The following is a 21,826-nucleotide window of genomic DNA, read 5'->3' on the forward strand; positions in this document are numbered from 1 at the left end:
TAGGTATGCATGGTATGTACTCGATACCTCGGTGGATGGACAAAATCAAGTTAAAATAATGAGCGACCCGTCAGCACATTCACACTACTCTCCATCCAGGATTCCTTCCTTTTAATTGACTCTTATCATAATACCCTTCTCCTTCTACCCTTCTACCCTTCTTGAGAGTTGAGACCTTCTCATACCGGTGCGGACATATATCTTACATCCATTCTATCCCATTCTATCCCTAGTTGGTCACGACTCGCCACCAATTTAATCAGATTCAATGAAACTGATCTCGAACATTTCATGAATCCAAACTCATAAACACCCAGCAACACCTTTTTGCCTTTTCTTCCCTTTCTCCCCTTTGGACCCCAAAATAACTTCAATCTCTTTTTACTTTGCTCCCTGCTTCTACTGTATACATTGATTGATTGCACCGTTCATAAAATTCCAAAGTGGAAGTGTGAATAATCTATTATTCTTTGGATTCTAATTGTGATTTTCATTCTCTCTTGGAACTTGTCTCTCCTGGCTTCTGATAATTATTACTCGAAAGACGCACCGCCCCGTACCTACCGCACTATTCAACCAAGCCTGAGCGACTCGAACACCACTACCTGCCTACCTACCTGCCTACCTACCTGCCTACCACCTTTTTAAATTGATCTTCAATTCACCACTTCGCGACCAACGCAACGCAACCCAATTATATATATCGCAATCGTTCAAACAAGACGAAAATATTCCATATCGATTATTGATCAAAGCCGTCGAAATATTATTAACATGTCGATAACTTCACATTGAGTTTGTATGAACGATTAGCGGCAGGGCCGCCCCCCCGACAGATGAAAATGGACCGAAGACAATTAATCAACAATTTGAAGCCTTCCTCGACTTCAGTGGCTACAACCGCTACTCACCCTCATTGCACACCTTTCACCCTTCCTTCCAATGGAGTTATTAATCTGGGCGCGTCCGAGTATTTCACTCTCACAACCAATGCCATCTTCAGTCCCGAATGCACAGGTACGGCCGATATTGTCCTCACCAATGCAGACACTCCCACTTCATTCGTCGATCTTCGCGATCCCTTCTACGCTTCCACGATACCGGCATGTTACGCACTCGCCGCCACGACTGTGATTGCATATATGCTAGTCATAATGCTTTTGATTACCCCAAGAACATTTCTCGTCCAAGGCGCCGTGGTTTTAGGACGGCGCGGATTCACCAATGGTCCTTCCGGGAGTGATGCTGGGATTGGCATCGGTGGACGACCTTGGTTACAAAAGGTTGCAGCATTAACAGTTGCAATCTCTTTAACTATTGCGACAGCACACACATTCCGTGTCGCGGAAGAACAATACGAGCTTGGACTCATGAATGCGACGGCCCTACAAGAAGAAGTCGAGGGGGGCAGGGAACTCAAGATCATCCGCATCATCTCGGATACCTTCCTGTGGCTAGCGCAAGCCCAAACTCTGATAAGATTGTTTCCACGACAGCGGGAGAAAATTATAATCAAATGGACCGGATTTGCTCTGATTACACTGGATGTTTTATTCAGTCTCCTCAACAATTTTGTCTACAACGGCAATTCGCGACCCCGCCTTTTTACAGATGCTGTGCCCGCCTTAGCTTACCTCTTTCAACTTGCCCTAAGTCTGCTGTACTGCGCTTGGGTCATATACTATGCTATTTCCAAGAAGCGCTACGCCTTTTATCATCCGCAAATGCGGAACATATGTTTGGTGGCATTATTATCATTGGTATCAGTGCTAGTACCTGTGGTCTTCTTCGTTCTCGATATATCCAAGCCAACGCTTGCTGCATGGGGTGATTACGTACGATGGGTTGGAGCTGCAGCAGCAAGTGTAGTGGTATGGGAGTGGGTGGAGCGAATTGAAGCTCTGGAAAGGGACGAGAAGAAGGACGGAGTGCTCGGAAGGGAAGTTTTTGATGGGGATGAAATGCTAGAAGTTACTCCAACATCAGATTGGACAAAGCGTTTCCGTAAAGATAACGATGACAAGGGAGGGACTGCTACGGGTTCTGCTTGGCCAGCAATGTCTGGGCTGGCTAATCGCTATAGATCCCATGCCACGAACGACCTCGAGACTGGATCTGGTCCTGGTCCTGGTCAACGCACAGGTAGGCATTTATTAACTGTCCGTCCGCCACTTTGGCCCACCAGACCCCAGCCTGCTGCTACACCTGTTAATAGGGCGGATACAGCCAGCGCCGAGAGCACTGCATATACAGTGAGATATCATCCTATAAGTGAAGCAACTCCGCCAATAGTTGCTAGGGATACAACACTCTCGAGAAGTAATAGTGAAGCTATATCCATTAGCAGGTCCATTAGTAATGAAGAAGTTGACTCGGATAAGCCAGTCATTCTGGAGCATAGGAATCAAGCCCCTGTAGTCGCGGCGGGGGCTCATAGTTGGCAGTGGAATTCCTTTAATCCATTTAAGCATCGAGTCCAAGGGCCTCCAGCAGAAGTTTCGTTGCATACTGCGAAGCCTCCAACACCTTTTAGTAGTCATGAATCTTCGAATAAGTGGGATGTGCGTGCTCGAATTGAAGGTTTCGCGGCCACCCAGGCGGAAAGGTTTCGTGAAAAAGCACGTCCTACAGTAGATACAGACCCGCTCCCTCTGACGGTGATTCCAGCACCAACTCGAAGACGTTTTACCGCGATGGAATTGGAGGAATCGGATACAGATTCAATCAGTCCTACGCCTGATGAATCTTCTCGCATGGAGATTACTACCTCGAGGCAAGATAGACCTGCCAGAACAACCGATCCTTACACTCCAGATAGCCTTAACCAACATTCAATTACGCATCGCGGGAGTATATCATTTGCAACTGCAGTGCAACCGGAACTAGATCAACGAGTTGAAAATGCCACTGCTTCGCCGACTCTTGTAGGGAGCCGTCAAACCCCTACATTTTCGAGTTCACGAAGTAGTCCTATTCAAGCTCGAAGTCCTGTCACACCGTCTCTTCCTCCAATTATAGATGGTTTACCAGTAACGACTATACCGGCACCGCCGCGACGGCCAAGGGTGGAAAATCCTTGACATAGCAATTCTGGTATGATTCTGATTTGAGCATGAGCATAAGCGTGGCGTTAGGATTTGAGCATTTGTACATTGATGTATAGGGACACCCAAAAAGGAGTTTCCCCAAAATTTACGGCTGGATTTTGGGAGGAGGGAAAAGGATATGGATATAGATACCACAGCACAATGTATACGAACTACGATTACGTTATACATATAGTAGTAATCAAAGCATGAGACGACGAATATCATAATGGAGTATTGTTTCAAGCATAGTGAAGAATTAGCAAAGTGATTCGATGTGAATTCCAAAGATACCCCTTTTTATTTTTGGATCGATAATTGGGCCAAGAATATCTACGTAATTCAATTGACATTTGCGATTTGTGAAGGAGTCTAAAAACTACGAGGCCAAAAACTACGACTAGACCAATGAGTAGCATTTTGGAAACACAAGTGGATGCTCCTTTCATGAGGACATCCGGCTCATAAACAGTAGCATTTTTTGATTAGAGGAACTACTACCCTTTTGGGTGTCGATTTCAAGCATATGCATGCATGTTCAAGATTCAAAGTCCCGTTTGCGATTTAGACATGACCGAATATGAAGACCATTATGGCATTGATGATGTAAAATCGCTAGAGGTGCATTGTTCTGTTGAATTATCCTTTGATGAACGATAACAGGGGAATGCCCAAAGTGATGTCGGATGGTGGAGATGGATGTCCGAGGATCCTAGACGAATTTGTAAGTGAGCATGTTGTACGTACCGAGTGGTAGTTCGGGATGCTCATAAAAAAGTTGTATCGTCTCCCAAGCTATCGATTCATTGAAGTTTCTACATTTCTTTCAAAACCATTGCATGTTTCTTAAGATTGGTTGAACCATTGCACATACTTCTTTTGTAATTGACCACTTTTTTCTAGTATTCGGGAAGTTGTAAATCAGATAGGTTTACAGGGAGAGGAAAGTTCATTGATTCATAAAGATTACTTGGGTTGTTCATCGTCTTCCCAAATATGCCTTCCACGACGGAATCTTTCCCGCAGCTGGTATCGTCAGCGAAGCAGGACAAATTGACACCGCTCAATGCGCCGAGCAGTATTGAATCTCCGAGAATAAGACGGCGTTCCAGTGGGTTAGGTGGTGAAATTAGAGCTGGAGATACTGGTGCGCCGGCTTTTGCTACAGTCGATGTTAGGCCACCCTCTCCCGGGACAATTAAGGTCAGTACTTTCTCTTCTCTGTTTTCTCTTCTGTGGATGATCGCAGACACTGATGGGTGTATTGGTATTTAGGCACAGGCAGATAGAGATCGAAAGAAACCATACTCGAAAAGGCGGAAAGCAAAGACGCTATTGCAACAATATAAAAGATATGCATTGAAGCATACTTGGGTTACACCTCTCGCTATCATCGCCGCTGTCCTCTCCTTATACGCCATCAATCCTTCGAAATCCAATCCCCTACACTATTTCATTTTCCCAGCTTACGAACTTCCTCGCGAGGAAGGGTCGGACCCGGGAGCACCAATTCAATATGGCAAAGGACCGTGGGATTTTGCTTTGGTTTCTTTCTACATTGTGGTTTTATCCTTCACTCGCGAATTCATCATGCAGAAATTCCTAAGACCATTGGCTCGCAAGAGTGGATTGAAGAGTAGGGCTAAACAATCAAGATTCATGGAACAAATGTACACTGCGATCTATTTTGGGTTCCTCGGTCCCTGTGGTTTGTACGTCATGAGTCGAACCCCGGTTTGGTATTTCAATACACATGGAATGTATGAGGGATTCCCGCACAAGACACACGAGGCGGTATTTAAATTCTATTACTTGTTCCAGGCTGCATACTGGGCGCAACAGGCTCTAGTTTTATGCCTGGGTTTGGAGAAGCCTAGGAAGGATTATAGGGAATTGGTTGGACATCACATTGTGTCTTTGTTCCTTATTGGGTTGAGCTACCGTTTTCATTTCACATATATGGGCTTGGCTGTTTATGTCACTCATGATATTAGTGATTTCTTCCTAGCGGTATGTTTACAATTCTCTCATGTCCTAAAACGTACGACATGGACTAACAATTTTTTAGACATCCAAAACTCTCAATTACTTGGATCACCCTCTTGTAGGACCTTACTTCGCATTCTTCATCGCTGCTTGGGTCTACCTCCGTCATTATCTCAACCTCAGAATTCTCTACTCGGAATTCAATGAATTTAGAACCGTCGGTCCTTATGAATTGAACTGGGAAACCGAACAATATAAATGCCTACTCTCACAAGTTATCTCAACCGCTCTTCTCGCTAGTTTACAAGCTCTCAATCTTTTCTGGCTCTTCTATATTCTGCGTATCGCCTACAGATTCGTTTTCATGAGTATAGTAGAAGATGACAGATCGGATAATGATGAGAATGAATTGGCAGAAGAAATGAAATTGGATGCATTGGCAAAAGAGGGGCTTGATGCCGTGGCTGCTAAGAAGGTCTTAGAGGAGACCCCTCAACCAAAGATCAAGCTGAATGGAAATTCTATCAATGGGAGGGGTACCGGGGTGGAATTGAAGACGGATGGAGTTACAAATAGGAAGGAGAATGTTAGATTGGATTCTTGAGGTGGATTAGAGGGTGGTGTTGGAAGAGAATATGATTTGACCAGAGTAGGAGAAGTAAGGGGGTTGGAACCAAAAATTGGGCCAAGCTGGAGGAAACTGAGGATAGGTGGAAATGGTCGAAATCGAAAGAGTCGGACATCCATGGGAATCTCATCTCAGGATTGTGGACTTGGAGGAGAAAATATGATATGAGTATACAATACTCATGATTAATGCTAACGTTCAACTACCACGCAAATGAATCCATCACCACTCTTTACGGTGGTACGTGGTCGCTTATGGGTATAGGCAGTGGCAGGGGCTTATGTATATATTAGCTACTGAATGACTTATCGCTGTATGGATATTTTCGTGTACACAATCGCTTTTTGGGAGAACTTCTTGTATTTGTTTTTTGGGGGGGGATTTTGGGTTTTGATAGGTGGAGAGGGGGGTGAGGGGGGGAGGGGAGGGGATTATTTTGAGGGAGGTTGTTGTTGTGTTGATGATGGAATGGATGAATGAATAAATATATATAGTTTTAATTATATTATGATATTATGATATTATGATATATTATGATATTATGGTATGGTATGATGGATGTATGTTGTTCATTTTTGAATGATTTTGGTGGTGATTCTTTGTTTAGTGGTTTATTTGTGGAGAGTGAGAGAGTGAGATTGGGATTGGGATTGGGATTGGGAAAGTTGGTATATAGATATGTGGGTATGTAGGTATGTAGGTATGTAGGTATATAGATATGTAGGTATATAGGTATGTAGGTATATAGGTATGTGATGGAGGAGTGTGGTGGGAATGGAGGAGTGAGAATATATTTGTTTTATTTGTATAGGTAGTTGGGTAGGTGGGTAGGTGGGTAGATGTATGAGAGGAGATTTGTGGGAGGATATATGTGGAAAGATATATGTGGAAAGGAGGTGGATAGAAGGAAAGGAGAAATGAAGAGAAATGAAGAAGCTAAATGAATGGAATGAGGTGAGGTGGGATGAGATGGATGGGATGGAATGGAAAAAGATGGGATAAATAGGATGGGATAGAATGAGATAGAGTATTTAAACTCTAGAATCATATTATATCAGAACTGAATTTTCTATATTAGAGAAAAGAGAGAAGAGGCGGGAAGGGGGAAGGGGGAAGGGGGGGAGGGGAGTTATTCGGGTATACGGTGTGAAGATGGTATTGGTGCTGGTGCTGGTGTTTGGAAAATGGGAGATGGGGGATGGGAGATGGGGTTAGTGTGTAACCTGGAGAATAAAATCATGCATGCGCAGTTTTATATATAGGTAAGTATGTGTATGTGTATATATGTATAAAGGAGAAAATTACTAGGTGATGATTATATGGATAGGAAAGTAGAAAGGAGATGGGAATCCGAAGTGAGACGGGTAGTCTGAGACGGGTAGATTTGATGTGGAAGATATATATGGATATATATGATGAGAGAAAGGGGAAGTGAGAACTGAGAAGTAGGGATTTGGAAAGTAGGGGGGAGGAGAAGGGGAAGGGGGAGATTTATGAGTAGTGAATCTTGGAGGTGGTTTGGTGGGTGGTTTGGTAGCTCGTTTGTTTGTTCGTTTGTGTATTTGTGGTACAATGGATGGATGAGTGGTAGCTTTGGATTTGGATTTGGATTATATGTTGGTGTGTTGGTGTCTTCGTGTGGAGGAAGAGCTGTTGGATGAATTTGGGTGGATAGGGAATGGGGGATAGGGACTGTGAGGGGTGGAAATGGGCTGGAGTGTCAGAGCGGAATGGATGATTGAGGATATGGACTTTGATGGGTTCGTGGTTGTGGTTGTGAGATTGGGATAGTGGATAGTGGATAGTGGATAGTGGATAGTGGATAGTGGATAGTGGATAGTGGATTGTGGATTGTGGATTGTGGATTGTGGATTGTGGATTGTGGATTGTAGATATTGTTTTGGTGTATGAGGAGAATGTTCAGGTTGTGGATAATTTTTTTGGGGCATGGGAAGGATGTGTAGGTAGGTGGTAGGCTTTGTGATGATGATGATGATGATGATGATGATGATATATGAAGATGATTTGTATAGTTATTCATTTATCTTGTATATGATATTGTGGGTACGAGGTTCTGATATCGTTTACAGGGGAGAAGGGAGAAAGGGGGGAGTAGATGGAAGTGTTATGAAAAGTTTGTTTGTTGTTGTAGTGTTGTGCTTTGTATCAGTTCTACGATTTTTGTAGAGAATGGGAAGAGTGGGAAAATTTGGGGTAGAAAAGAGATGGTGTGAGCGAGGTGAGGAGAGGAAAGAATACACATAGGTAGGTGAACCAAGATACTTTCACGAGAAATCGAAACAAACTCGCTTCGTAGAATTTGTAAACTGTCGATTTCTTTTCGACCGAGTTTCCTGGGGAGAATGCTGGGGCAACTGTGATTTGAGTGATGGTGAGATGGATTTTTAGGTAAGCAAGAGATTGTGATGGGATTTGTGAGAATGATGTTGGATGTTCATGCTTGGAGTAATCTACGTGTCGATATCAAGTGTCTCTAAATAGATTTATGTTCTTATTGCAATGGTGGTGAGTGGCACTATTAATGTAGGTATGCAGATATATTTGATTACTTCCCAGCTTACATGGGGTTAATGTATCTTGTCATCCATATTGTATTGCCGAATCCGAGTCTGGAAAATGATAGTGAGAGATTTCCGTTGAATGGCTACGTTGTTGTTCCTCATACGTATCCGGCATCAGATATAGGAAGGAGATAGGTGGTGGGGAGATTAAGGAAAATAGATGATGAGATGAGAGATGTAAACGAGAATTAACGGATGATTAGTATTCGTTTTTTTTTTCTTCTTTTCAATTCGAAAGCCTCTATTGGAACATCTGGGGCCGGCTTTAAACTTTTGAAAGAATGGAGATCACTCACGTCTCAGCAGATGGAGGGGAAAGGGTGTGTGTCTTTGAATAGGAGAAGATCGATGATGGGAATAATAGTGATATATGGTGATGTCAGACATGCAAAGATTCGTTATTCCAGAGTGACTTTCTTTGCAAACTTTGAGTATGTTCAGCGGAACATCTGATAGGTAACTTGTATTCAAGTGTCTTGAGATCAGATCTTTTAGTTCACATGTGCTATTATATCCGATGATTATTAATGACAGATTTTGAGACTACATCCTTCGCCATGAAAAGAACAAATTGAAGCAAATTGAAGCATGGCTAAACAGTGTCAATTTTCAAGACACTCGTTACAAAAGCCCAGGTCTCAAATGCATCAAAGGATCGTTCATTCCACTACAATGAAGTGTTCTCTGTCCTCCTCGCCACGACGATCTACATGTTCGGAAACATTCCATGCACCCAATTGTCGATGCTATGGATTTCTGCATTGCTATGCGGCTCAACCTTTCACCAAACATTGAACGCTGCAGCTGAATACAAAATTCGCAAAACCTGCAAACCTTTGAAACGGCGGTAAAGATATCAGAAATGTAAGAAAAGGCTTTATGGATTTGATCGCACTTGTACAATCAGGTGGTTTTTCTGCACTCAGCAAGCGAAGGAAGACTTTGCAGCGACATGTGAAAAGACTCGAGTGATGGCGGATTTGAGAGGATAGTGTGAATGAGCGAACTTCAATGTGGAGGACACGAGAGCATATGACAGGACGCTGGGAGATATAAAACGATATTGTGGCTTCTGTTGAGATGACATGCTTGCATGGATACCTCTCGAGGATGTCCCACAAGATAAAGTACATGGGGACACCAAAGTGGGGGTTTTAGCGGTTTTTGGCGCTGCTTTGCGAGATAACCATGCAAGTCGTTTCGCGATTCCTGGTGTAACCTTACTCGTGTCACCTGAGTGATTCAGATGTCGTACGAGAGAAGTGTGAGTATCGGCAATTCGCCGGGTAGCTGGAAGGATTGCAACGGTTGGCCGAGATGTCGTGTGTTCTGCCTCTTTCTTGCAATGCCTTTCTCTGTGGACCGTAGGGCCTGAACTTGTGGTACCGATTCTCGGGCAAAAGAACCGTGTGATTTATGTGCATGGCGCGCAAACTATATGCCGGTAGCTTGGCAATTCCAAAATCCATTAACGATGAGTTTTCCTCAATTGTTGAGCCTATCTGAACAATGGGAGGCCTTTGGTTTTCGGTCGGCTTCTCAAACTGGGTACTGCCATGCCCGATTTCTGGGTTTATACGAACTGTCATTATAATATTTCGTGCAGCAAAGTAACCTTCTCCTCATCTCTTTTCATGTATGACGAGGAATGCGGAAGCGAACCAAGAATTGAAAGTTGAGGCTAAATGAGACAAACATATATGCAGGGACAGATCGCGAAAATTTGTGGTTCGCGGGGAGGCTTCGTAATATGTATGCGCTGATGTCAGCATGGAGCGCTGTGAAAAGGTGTGGAGTTTAGGGTAACATTTGGAGCTGTATGCAGCAGAATATGTTCCTGAAGAAAAATATGTAATGCATTGAGAGATTTCACACTCTCTCGTCAAATGAAGTTTTGGAATTATTTCAACAACTTCGCGGTGGGATCCATTGGGAGCACAATTCAAACAAAAAATGCATTGGAATGGAAGGTTTGATGCAGAAATCTTGCTATATTTCGACCTGTCAGACTCGAAGGACAAGTTCGACCATGGTAGAGGTAGGGATTATGGGCCTGTGAAGACCTAGAATCAACTCATTATGAACTATTCCCTTTGAGGGTATTCTTTATAACTAGGATACTGATTTTGAAGAGAAAAGACAATTCTTCAGATGGGATAGGTTTCTGTCTAGAAGCAGTGTTGAAAATGTGATAGCGACGGAAATGCAAGAAGGATGGCTAGCCGCTAGCATATGAGTGAGCGGCAAAGCCGACAAGATGAGGAACATGTATAGCGATGAAAGATCAATTGATCAGATCCGATCTCTTGATCAAGTGCGATCAGCATACATTGATCACACATTGATCGCCGAATGAATGTTGTCTTTCTCCGGCCAGAAATCGGCGAGGTAGAGCCAGCCGAAAGATGGCTTTAGAAAAGGAATGATCCTCACTCGCCTTGTTTCGAAACCCCTCCCCTTTCTTTACCTCATACTTACGAGATAGATGGACTTGGAGTTTTTAGCACTCGTGAGTCGTGAAAAGTCAAAAATTAGTTCACCGGTTCGTTGTTGCAAATAAAATAGACGATATATATGAGGTAGCAGGCATACTGTGGCTAATGGGAAACGATAATGTTTTCCCGTACCCCACAATAGTCTTCTTTTCCTTCTCGAAGATAACATCTACCTCCGGCTAGACGAAGTATACCCAGCACCGCTTAGATACTTTTCAAGGTATATCGTCTAGCACACTCGAAATGATAACATTGTACATGGAGTTAAAAGAAGGAAAAGGAACCTAACGAGGAAAGTCCACTCACACCATCTCTACTCGGCCATTTCACAAGCCTCCGAAACGCCTCTCTCACCGCCAATCTCGATCAAACCTGAGGTAAAGTGGCATGCCGTTCGTTGTTGATTACTTTATGTCCACGGAAGGGTTGTTGACAATCACAATCACACCTCCACTCGCATTATTGGAGGGTATCCATACATCCATATATTATTAAAGTACTGTATGGGATGTAAGTTAATGGATTAGAACATGTATTTGTAAGTTGTTACGCATCTGCGCGGTCGGCCCGAGTGTCACGGCAGCTCTGCCCAATTCCGCGAATATGTGTGATATGTATGATATCTGCCCGACGGCAGTAATGCATCATATCGAAATCATAGTCTCTTGACATATTGGCAATGAAAGAGGTACGAGAGTACATAAGGAGATGTCTGCCATCTCTTTGATGCTTTGACGAGAGACGACGAGGGGTACGGAACGCCAATGTTCGGAGAGGGTGTTGCCGTAAGCCAGATCGAAATTCGCTACCAGACTTATCACTGTCCTGTGCAGTGCCGTACTTTGACAGTAATACACATGCGATACCGATGCTTAATGCCTGAAAGATGCAGATATTCACATGTATGACTCGGATCCGACAGTACTTTGTTTGGATATAAATTATCGTGCTGTTCACGGCTTCGTTTCCCCGGCTGGATAAATAGGCTTGAAGAATCGCATAGGCATTGAAGGTGTATTCTACAGTAGCATAGCAGAGTAGTAACCATGCAGTCGTCCGTATAATAGCAACTACCTGGGCCCGATAGATATTATACATCGATTATAGATTACACCGTTACTTCCCAAAGACTTTAAGTAAACCGGCAACATGTAGATACCAATGTAGAACTACTCCACTCTCAACAGTACATGGATACATCTAGGCCATGACCTACCACGTGTCAGTAACCTAGTATCTGACATGCAGTCGATCCTGATTCATTCTCGAGTACTTTAGCGGAAATTCTAGTGTCAGGGATGAAGTGGGGTTTTCCTGCAGAATAAGAAAAATTTGGGAGCTTGAGGATAAGTAGATGAACGCTCGGACCTCTGTGGCTTCGGGTTGTGTGCCAATTGTGGTGCCATTGGATCGTAAAGGTCTAGGCCTCAACCATACTGGGGGTTGATGTGATATTACCGGTAGAGAAATTTGTAGGGATAAGAGAATATCCTTGGGCAGTAGACGAAAGACTGTCGATGTCACCGGTACGGAGTAGGTTGCAACCCACTAGACAGACACAATTAGACGGGAATTAGACACAACTTACATTTTGCAGATAGACTTCCAGTGTATAGATGAGAATGGTTTTGGAAGTTCGTGCTCTTGTATCACTGTAAGACAATTAAACAACGAAACAGACGGGAGGCAAGAGTACTTACCGAGACTTACCGAGACTTTGCTTCATCATAGCGTTGGTGTACAAAGTACCTATGTAACTAATGAATGCTTCCGTAACGTTGTCGGCCCCCCTTATATTATGAAGCTGCTAGCCCCCATACTCATGAAGTAGGAAAGTTTAAAGCCCAACCTAATAGACCATCACTGCTTGTCTCTCTTTCCACAATTAAACCCCTTCTATCTCAATTATTATCAGGGTCCAAGAACGCTTGTGAAGTAGCGAAATATCGAGTGCCTAGTAGTTTCAGCTCATATATCTGGGCAATAGTAAGAACATCTCGACTATTCGTATTTGTTACACGAGTCGTCAACCACATATATCGGTGCATGATACATATATTGCATACTTTCACAATTGATGATGTATGGGTTGCATGCTTGAGAGGAATGGTAGGTAGGCGAATTATGCAGTGTATAATACTCAAATCACGACTTAAACTCCATGTGGAGTGAATTCTAGCCTGCCTCCTAGCTTTTACTTTCCATCTTTCAAGTCCCAACCCAACCTTCATCGTTCAGGAAACTTTTCCTCTTTGAACATTTGATGGAGCATATCCAAAGCGCATAGGAACCCTCATCAAGCCAGTTCCCACAGCACCTCCTAACCCCCATTGGTGGACATTATACCGGCACCGACGCTCTAATTGATTTGGATCCGAAGCACACTATGCCTTGATTGAATATCATGCCTGTGCTCTGCTGGCGGTCAAAGAAATGAGGAGGCTCTCATGATTCATCAACCATTAGAAGCATAGTACGAAACAACCGACAGAGATGAAAATACGAGAAGAAACAGAAACAAGCCAAAAGAAGCGGAACTCGAAAGTCTAAAGGAGATTATATCTGGCATTGCACTCCGTACATTCTTACCGCACCTACGAAACAGCTACCCTACGTACCTACGATACGTACTATACACACCTACCTACGTGGTTTATTATTAGTACAACAAATACCATACCCACAAGAACAATCACATTGACATATTCAGATCAGTACCCAACGCTATTCATTGACTGCACTGCAATATAAGAAATTGCAACCCCTTCAACCCCTTCACCCCCTCCCGCTCCCCTCACCCAATCATAGAACATACCAAACAAAGTTTAAATCGATGCGAGAAAAATCGAAGGACTGAATCGCCCTTTTGTTTTATTTTCGTTCTTCTTTCGTCCAAACTTTGTTGTTGTTGATTGACATAGGATACCCAATATTCAAGGCTTTGGCTTTGACTTTGGCTTTATTTTATTATTTTTATATGCTGCATGTGCCTCTCCATCCAAGTCCCTGCACACCCTTTTACCACTCACACACCTCTGCCTACGTACCGTATCTACACCTACACTTACACTTACACCTGCACCCACACCTTTGCATCGAACCTGGCGCATCTATTGTCGGCAATCACACTCCCGAAGACAGGTATCCGGGTCCCCATCATTGGATCGATCAAAAAAAGTTGAGAAGATTTGGTTGAGTTCGAGATCTGGGATATAAAAGCCAGCCAAGAAGCATTGAGAAAGACAGCCAGACAGACAGCCAGACAGACAGACAGACAGACAACTTACAACTTGTTGAGAAGGGTACATTGAGAAGTTGATTTGTGCCCAGAGTGGAAGGAAGCTCAAAGAGAGTATAAAGGTTTTAGAAAGTGCAAGAGCCAAAAGTAAGATAAAAAAATGTTTATATTTCTTTGAACTTTGTCTATTTAGATCAACAACACCGCCCCCTCCCCGATACAAAGTATCAACCAGCATCAGAATTACCTACCTCCCTCCCTCGAGCCTACCTACCTACCTACCTATCTATTCTCACTCTCACTCTCACTCTCACTCTCACTCTCAATCTCAATCTCAATCTCACTCATACTTTGGGAATTTCATGTCTTTTATACTTTTCTTAATATAAATTTCAACATTCAGAAAGCCACAGAATTACAATACATACTACATACATACATACATTCATACATACATACATTCATACATACATACCGTGCATATTAGTACCTGATATCTTGCTTGACCTTCCAACAAGTTGTCATATACTGATAATTCACTACTTCACTACTTCACTACCTCATACCTCTTGTATAATTCATCTCATCTCATCTCATCTCGTCCTATCTCGTCAATCTTCTTCTACTTCTACTTCTGGTTCTACGTCTAGTTCTACTTCAAGTTTCACATCTAGTCCTACTTCTAGTTCTATTACCACTGTCAACCGATCATTCATTCTTCTTCGTCTGAATTCGTCTCAATTCATCTCAGAAACTATCTTCCTCTTCCTCTCCTTCCTCTACCTCGTCTCCTTTCTCTTCCCATTCCCATACCTCTTCCTCTCTCATCTCATCTCATCTCCTCATCTTCTTCACCTACTTTTGATCCTCACTTTATGGTCCAAAAACACAAAGTAGGTATTCAGTATTTAAGTTAGTACACGAAACTATTCAAAGTATTTTTTTTGAGTGAAGATTCCCCACCACCATCTCCGCCACCATCACTTATTTACAACTCCACACTCACATCTACTATTTGTTGAAGCCCATCCATCATCTCCTTCTAAACTCGACAACTGCGTTTGTTGGTTACACCGCAAATCGCAGATGAACTACTTTAACTCGAACTCCTCTCGCTGATCATTCCTCTTTTAATTCTTTTTTAGGTATCAAGTCCAATTTCAATCGTTTTATACCTCGGTATCGCCACACAGCCAGCCACAGCTACTTTGACATCGCGCTTTCTCGACATACAAACTTCCTCCCCAAAAATTAAGCTCGCCCCAATCGAAAGGGTCATGAGCCGTCCACGATCGCTTTCAAATCCGGCATACTGATGAGGGAAGGAAGGAAGGAAGGGGAAGTCTTTCAAACATAATATAACTTGTAATGGCGGGCGTCGATGAATACTCGAGCTTAAGCTCCAGCATGTATTCAAATGGAACTGGTACTTATACCACAGCGACAATATTGAACCTCACGCACTTCAATTATCCATGGGTTCTTCTAGTCGTCTTTCTTATATCATTCATCACACACAGCATTTTAACTGCGGAATCTTCCGATGAGACTGGACCGATGCTCACAGGTCCTGGGGGAAAACCTTTACCGCGGTCTGCTAGGAGGACAAAACAAGATAAGGATAAGCTCAAGCTGCAGGATTTCACTCCTGTTCAGAAATTGTTATTTCTTTGGCTTTCAGCTGGCATTCTAGTAACGTTTCTCGGCAATGCGATCAACATCGTCGTACACGCTCTTGATAAACGGGAGAATGGTTGGTGGTGTGGCGAGGCAACTGCTGTGAGCATTCACTTTTTCGACTTACCATTGTGGATGAAATAGATACTGATCATTGTTTCATGCAGATATACGTCTGCGCCTCTCTTTTTTTCTATAGTGTCTTTCTCATTTCGTTGGTCGACACAACTCCCTCACCTTCGATTGCACATCAGGTTACATGGTTAGTTGCGCTGGTCGGTGAGATTGTACTTCTTGCCGCTTCGCTATCCTTATATACCTCAGCTCACCGGGAACTCAACTCGCTTTTCAACTTCAATCCGGACTTTCACAAATACGCAACTCAATGGGAAATTGTTGAGCTGGTACTCGATGCAATTCGGGTAGTTCTACTTTTCTTCTGTGTCGCTTTTTATTGCATCTTCACTTTGGGACATTCAATTAAAGGCAAAAATAGAAGCCGGCAGAGCAGCAGTGAGCCTGATGAGAACAGTCCCCTTCTTTTCAATGGCCGAGCGAATGGAAACGGCCATGTCTCTGGAAATGGCTCAATTGCAAATGCGTCTGCTTCCGACTCCTTATCTTTGAATGGACATGCGACTGCGGATGGTTCTGCAGCACAGGGCGTTGACATTCAAGGAAGACCGATTGGTCAGCAGCGTGTGGACGAAGTGCCTGCGTTTTATAAACCCACAACAGCTACAACCAAAACATGGTGGGAGTATTTGAAAGGATATTCACTCTTCTTTCCATACCTCTGGCCAGCTAGATCCGTTCGCTTGCAAGTAGTAGTTGTTGTTTGCTTCCTTCTTGTCGTCATGCAGCGAATAGTGAACATCGCGGTTCCTTTGCAAGTCGGAAGGGTCACTGATGCGCTTACTGGCGATGATGATCACGAGGTTACAATGCCATGGCTGTCCATTTCTCTTCTCATTGCTTTCAAGTTTCTTCAAGGATCTTCTGGAATCCTAGGGGCTGCTAGATCAGTTCTGTGGATTCCAATTTCTCAGTATTCATACAAGGCTTTAACCACAGCCTCATTTGAGCATGTTCATGGTCTGAGTTTGGATTTCCACCTCGGAAAGCGCACTGGAGAAGTCCTATCAGCACTTAGTAAGGGTAACGCCATCAATAATTTCCTAGAGCAAGTGACCTTCCAGGTTCTTCCAATGATATTCGATCTTGGAGTTGCCATCGGTTATTTCGCATATGCCTTTGACGCATACTACGCTCTCGTGGTTAGCATCATCACCTTTTCCTATCTTTATCTTACCATTCGGATGGCAAGATGGCGATCGGATCAACGTCGACAAATGCAAAACCTCAGCCGCGAGGAGGATGCTGTCAAGAATGACTCTTTAACATCTTATGAGACTGTTAAATACTTCAACGCTGAGACTTATGAATTTGATCGTTACCGACAAGCGGTTTCGGCATTTCAAAAGATGGAATTCAAAGTGACCATTTCTTTGAATATTCTCAACATTAGTCAAAACTTGGTCTTCATGGCTGGACTTCTTGTAACTTCATTCATCGCTGCATACCAAGTCACAACTGGTAAACGTCAAGTGGGACAGTTTGTGACTCTCATCACATATATGGGCCAACTTCAACAGCCTCTGAATTTCTTTGGTTCTTTCTATCGGGGGGTCCAAAGCGCTATGATCAGTGGCGAACGTCTCCTTGAATTATTCAAAGAAGAGCCGACTGTCATTGACGAGCCAAGTGCGAAGCCACTGCCAGCATGTGAGGGCCGAATCGACTTCAATCATGTTAAATTCTCTTATGATACCCGTAAGCCTGCACTGGAGGACTTGAGTTTTACCTGCAAACCAGGTACCACTACAGCATTTGTTGGAGAGTCCGGAGGAGGAAAATCCACCGTTTTCCGACTGCTTTTTCGATTTTACAATACCCAGAATGGTAGTATTCAACTGGATGGCCACGACATTAAAGACGTCACCATAGACTCACTAAGACATCACATTGGTGTTGTACCACAGGACACAATTCTCTTCAATGAGACTCTTATGTATAACCTTCGGTATGCCAACCAAGATGCGACTGATGAAGATATTTACAATGCCTGTCGAGCTGCTTCGATTCACGACAAGATACTTGCATTTCCGGATGGTTACGATACGAAGGTTGGTGAGCGAGGTCTTCGTCTCAGTGGTGGTGAGAAGCAACGAGTAGCCATAGCACGAACCATTATCAAAAATCCTCGAATCATCATGCTTGATGAAGCTACTGCCGCATTAGATTCTGATACCGAACAACACATCCAAGAAGCATTGAAGACCTTGTCTGAAGGCCGTACCATGCTAGTCATTGCGTAAGAACTCCAACTAATTTTTATTCGCTTTTCACTAATTTTATAACTATAGCCATCGATTGTCCACTATTACTAATGCAGATCAAATATTGGTCCTTCATGCTGGACAAGTTGCTGAAGCTGGAACCCATAGTGAGCTATTACTCAAGAAAGGTCGATATGCGCAGATGTGGAAGAAGCAAATCAGGGCCGAACGAGCAGCTGAGAAAGCATCCGAGATGGTAGCTAGAGCCAGAGCTCTCAGTGAAGCAGCTTCCATTCAGACTCCCAGTCACTCTAGCAAGGTCAAAGGTGGCAACACAGAAGCGAGCGACTTTGAGGCAGACCATCACAGTGATATAAATCTTGTCGCTAAAGTGGAAGCGACGAGAGCTCTTGCTGGTACTCCGGAGAGCCGAATCAATGATGACAGTTCTAGCTCTAAATCTAGTTCCACTTCAGACACGGATGGCCCAAAATCAGATGAGGAAAAGCAAACAGGAAACGATAAATTTGACGGAAATAAGAGTGCCGACAAAAGTGGCGGTTCGAGGCCACCCTCAAGGAAGCAAAGTCCATCTAACTAAGGAAATACAACAATCAGTCGACAAATGACATTCTGATAACGAGGCCTCAATTCGAATGTCTTTTTTGCCTCAAACTAATACGAAGACATTCTTCTACTATATATTCCTCAACGGCCACCGTTACAAATTGCATGTACTGGTGGCATAGGGGCTTCTTCCATTTCACTTCAGCGCGAATGGATTGGGGTGTGCTTCTTATCATTGAGTATCGTTGAGCTTTTTTTTGCCCTTGATTAATCCATGGGTTCATTCACAATACCCCTTAAACAACTTGCAAAATTCTGCATTTGCTGTTCAGCTGTTTATAATGCACATGCACATGGCGACGACGATTCACGACTCAAGCATAAATGAAGCATGTTTGGAGGTTAGCGATTGAGTTTTTTAGTCTTTTTTTTTTATCAACCGGATTATAAATTTGAGCTCGGGAAAGGGCTGGCTTGCGAAATGGAGATGGAAACGTGAGAGCTTGGAGCTAGTTTGCTGGAAATTCGTGGGGTTTGGTTCGCTTCAAAAAAGAATGGGGGGTGGACAAAATGACACGGAAAATTTGTGCTTTACATAGAAATATTGGAGCAATCCCACACCAAACAAAATAATCGAATGAAAATAAAAGTAGGCAGTTCAAAATTGAAACTTTTAGGTATTGAAAATCGATCATGGAAGCGCACCTTGCATGTAATCAAATCGAGCACGACTAGTGAAAGGTTATGAGAACATGTCAACTTCGCGCTCTACTATTCTACATTCCTACCCTCGTCTAACATTGTCAACGCACCCGAAACCCCTTCCTTCTCCCTTTATCTGTATTCCGGTTTAACGAAATCAGCAAAGGTCTTTGGCTCTTCGTAGTTGTGGTGTCCATCATCGTGGTGGTCGTGGTGGTGGTCGTGAGCATCTTCTTGTGGACCAACATATTCCATCTTCAAAACGTTTCCGCACTCTGGGCAACGCTCAACGGGACGGTCGCGGGACATCTGTGGAAGAGTTAGTAGTGGAAGGTGGCATGTAGAAAGAAGAAATGAAGAGTTTGTGAGACGTACTGTAAGCCAGATAGTAACATGCGAGTCAACTGGGTATCCAGTACAGCCGGCATATTGTTCATCACCGAAAGACTTGACAATGATTGGGTTATCCAACGTGCCTATACAATCCTCATCGATTAGCAAATCACTTCTGTTTTAATTTCATCCGTTCCGTTCATCTCACGTCCCAAACCTCATACACAGCAATCCAAGCCGGACATTCACCCTAAGAGACCCACGCAAGCGTACCTTTTCGGGAAGCATCCAAAGGCTTCATATCAAAAATATCAACTCCCTGCATCTTTCCCAAGATCTCAAGACGCTCGAGACCAGTCGCTTGGTCGAGATCGGTAGGGATAGTTCCTGGCGCGGCACCGGGTCCGAGAAGATCGGCTTCGGTCTTGATTTCTACACGTGGTGCGCATTATATATCAGTCCATTTGTCCCCATCTTTCCTTTCCCCATTTTCCCGCGCCCCGGCCTTGCGAATAAACACACCTTCGAACTTCTTAATCTTTCTGTCGCTCGATCCGGCCGGTGGTGCGACTTCTCCTACGCATAACAATTAGCCCATGAGTCTCTCAAACCATCCTCTAGCAGTCTATCTTTTTCTCAAGCTTCAAACCCAGGATCTTCGGTACCCGAGGTCGAATAGTTTTCGGGATACAACAAACGAGGATAAACGTACTTCTGATGATACTAGACGAGAAGCTGCGTCTCACGACGGGAGAGACGGCTGCTCTGCGAGCAGCAGCAATGGCTGAGCGTTGGAGAAACATGGCGGGTGTGTCAATTGGAGATGCGGTAGTGGTACGATTTGTAGGTATTTTTGGAGATTTCGTGATGTTGCTTGGAGTGAGCCGCTAGTGGGCATGATTAGTAAGCTAGGCTATTGATCCACAAATGGGATGAGAAGTATTGATGATCACGTGTGTGGTGTAATCAAATCGGAAGGTGGGGAGTGGTGATGGTGATGTGCGGCTTGGATTGATTTTTTTGGGTATTTGGAATGAGAATTTGAAATGCTGTGTAAAATCTACCATTCACCACTTTGGTTTGTTTTTCTAATGGAAGATTGCTTTCCCTCTTCGATTCTCTTCAATTTGTACCTTTCTTTTTGCAAGTCAAAGAAGTTCCAGATAGTATATGGAATTGCTGAAAAGTAGTCTCTGAGGACCGAGAGGTCGGTGAGGTGAACTCATCAAGTTTGTCATTTATATTCATTGCAAGATCTTGCAACCAAGCTATTATTGACACTTGTCTCTGCATTACATAGAAGAAAACGCTTTATTTATTACTCTCATCCGATGGCATAATCCTCCGGAGTTACACTATCACCCAGAAGCTCTCGAGCGTTGTAAGTGTTCTCATCAAAGTCCATCAATGGAGTTAGTCAATCCGTTTCAGAATTTCTGACATTCTACATCATCAACGATCTTGATAGATCTCATCTTGCTCTACAGGAGAAGCCTGAGAGGTTATCTTTTGATAGAGGTTCTCCAAAGTGTCTATAGTTCAATCGTTCAAAGGCACTCTCTTCACAAAATCTTACAAAATCTCTCAACCCTTCATTGTATTTCAATTCTTTTTCTTGAAACTATGAGCAGAGAAAGTAGTTGTTTTCCTTCTCATCAAATATAAAGAATCGTTCCCCATTCCTTTCTGGGTAAATGATCGAAGTCCTGAAGAGCAATATATTCGGAATCAAATATACGATATGAGTCATGTTCAGTTTTAAGTGAAAGTAGCTTCTCAGATTCTTGTCACCTCCCCTATAGCAATATTTCCTGTTGTTATTATACGTACCTAGCATGTCAAATATAGAGCATAGTCTACACATTCAGATATAAGTGGACTCAAGAGGAACACTCTCATAGCATCTTTGCTAGGTGGAAATGGCAGATCGTCATTCAAGATATTAGATGATTATGGAAATTCTCCGGCTCACAAACAAAGTTTATGCCGTGGTCCGTTCGAGAAAAAGTCTGTCAATCTATAGAATGCTGCTCTAGTCAAATAGCTGCAAAACGAAAAGATCATTTGGAAGTGCGGATGTATGCACTCGCCTATACCACTTCAAATCGCCCATTATCTGATCTATGTTAGACTAACCGTGCTCATATGAAGAGACATTAACCTTAGGCTTCTGATCTATACCCACACAGAAAT

The 21,826-nt window shown here is 43.3% G+C and overlaps 4 protein-coding genes across 4 annotated transcripts; 3 read left to right on the top strand and 1 right to left on the bottom strand.

Moving 5' to 3' along the window:
* Positions 1 to 836: 836 nt before the first annotated feature.
* On the top strand, positions 837 to 3,080 carry EAF02_006296 (uncharacterized protein; the record flags this gene model as incomplete). The annotated part of the gene is made up of 1 exon (XM_038902344.1): positions 837 to 3,080. One exon carries the CDS (start codon positions 837 to 839, stop codon positions 3,078 to 3,080), a length of 2,244 nt encoding a protein of 747 aa, XP_038757564.1.
* Positions 3,081 to 4,082: 1,002 nt separating this feature from the next.
* Positions 4,083 to 5,676, top strand: EAF02_006297 (uncharacterized protein; the record flags this gene model as incomplete). Its single annotated transcript, XM_038902345.1, has 3 exons — positions 4,083 to 4,289; positions 4,362 to 5,096; positions 5,155 to 5,676. 3 exons carry the CDS (start codon positions 4,083 to 4,085, stop codon positions 5,674 to 5,676), a joined length of 1,464 nt encoding a protein of 487 aa, XP_038757565.1.
* A 9,707-nt stretch (positions 5,677 to 15,383) lies between these two features.
* Positions 15,384 to 18,632, top strand: EAF02_006298 (uncharacterized protein; the record flags this gene model as incomplete). The annotated part of the gene is made up of 3 exons (XM_038902346.1): positions 15,384 to 15,794; positions 15,860 to 18,066; positions 18,119 to 18,632. 3 exons carry the CDS (start codon positions 15,384 to 15,386, stop codon positions 18,630 to 18,632), a joined length of 3,132 nt encoding a protein of 1,043 aa, XP_038757566.1.
* Positions 18,633 to 19,432: 800 nt separating this feature from the next.
* Positions 19,433 to 20,436, bottom strand: EAF02_006299 (uncharacterized protein; the record flags this gene model as incomplete). Its single annotated transcript, XM_038902347.1, has 5 exons — positions 19,433 to 19,609; positions 19,676 to 19,776; positions 19,907 to 20,065; positions 20,156 to 20,209; positions 20,346 to 20,436. 5 exons carry the CDS (start codon positions 20,434 to 20,436, stop codon positions 19,433 to 19,435), a joined length of 582 nt encoding a protein of 193 aa, XP_038757567.1.
* Between the last annotated feature and the right edge of the window lie 1,390 nt (positions 20,437 to 21,826).

Source organism: Botrytis sinoallii (genome assembly GCF_014898435.1).
Source record: "Botrytis sinoallii strain Bc 23 chromosome Unknown BSIN_010, whole genome shotgun sequence".
Taxonomy (NCBI): Eukaryota; Fungi; Ascomycota; class Leotiomycetes; order Helotiales; family Sclerotiniaceae; genus Botrytis; species Botrytis sinoallii.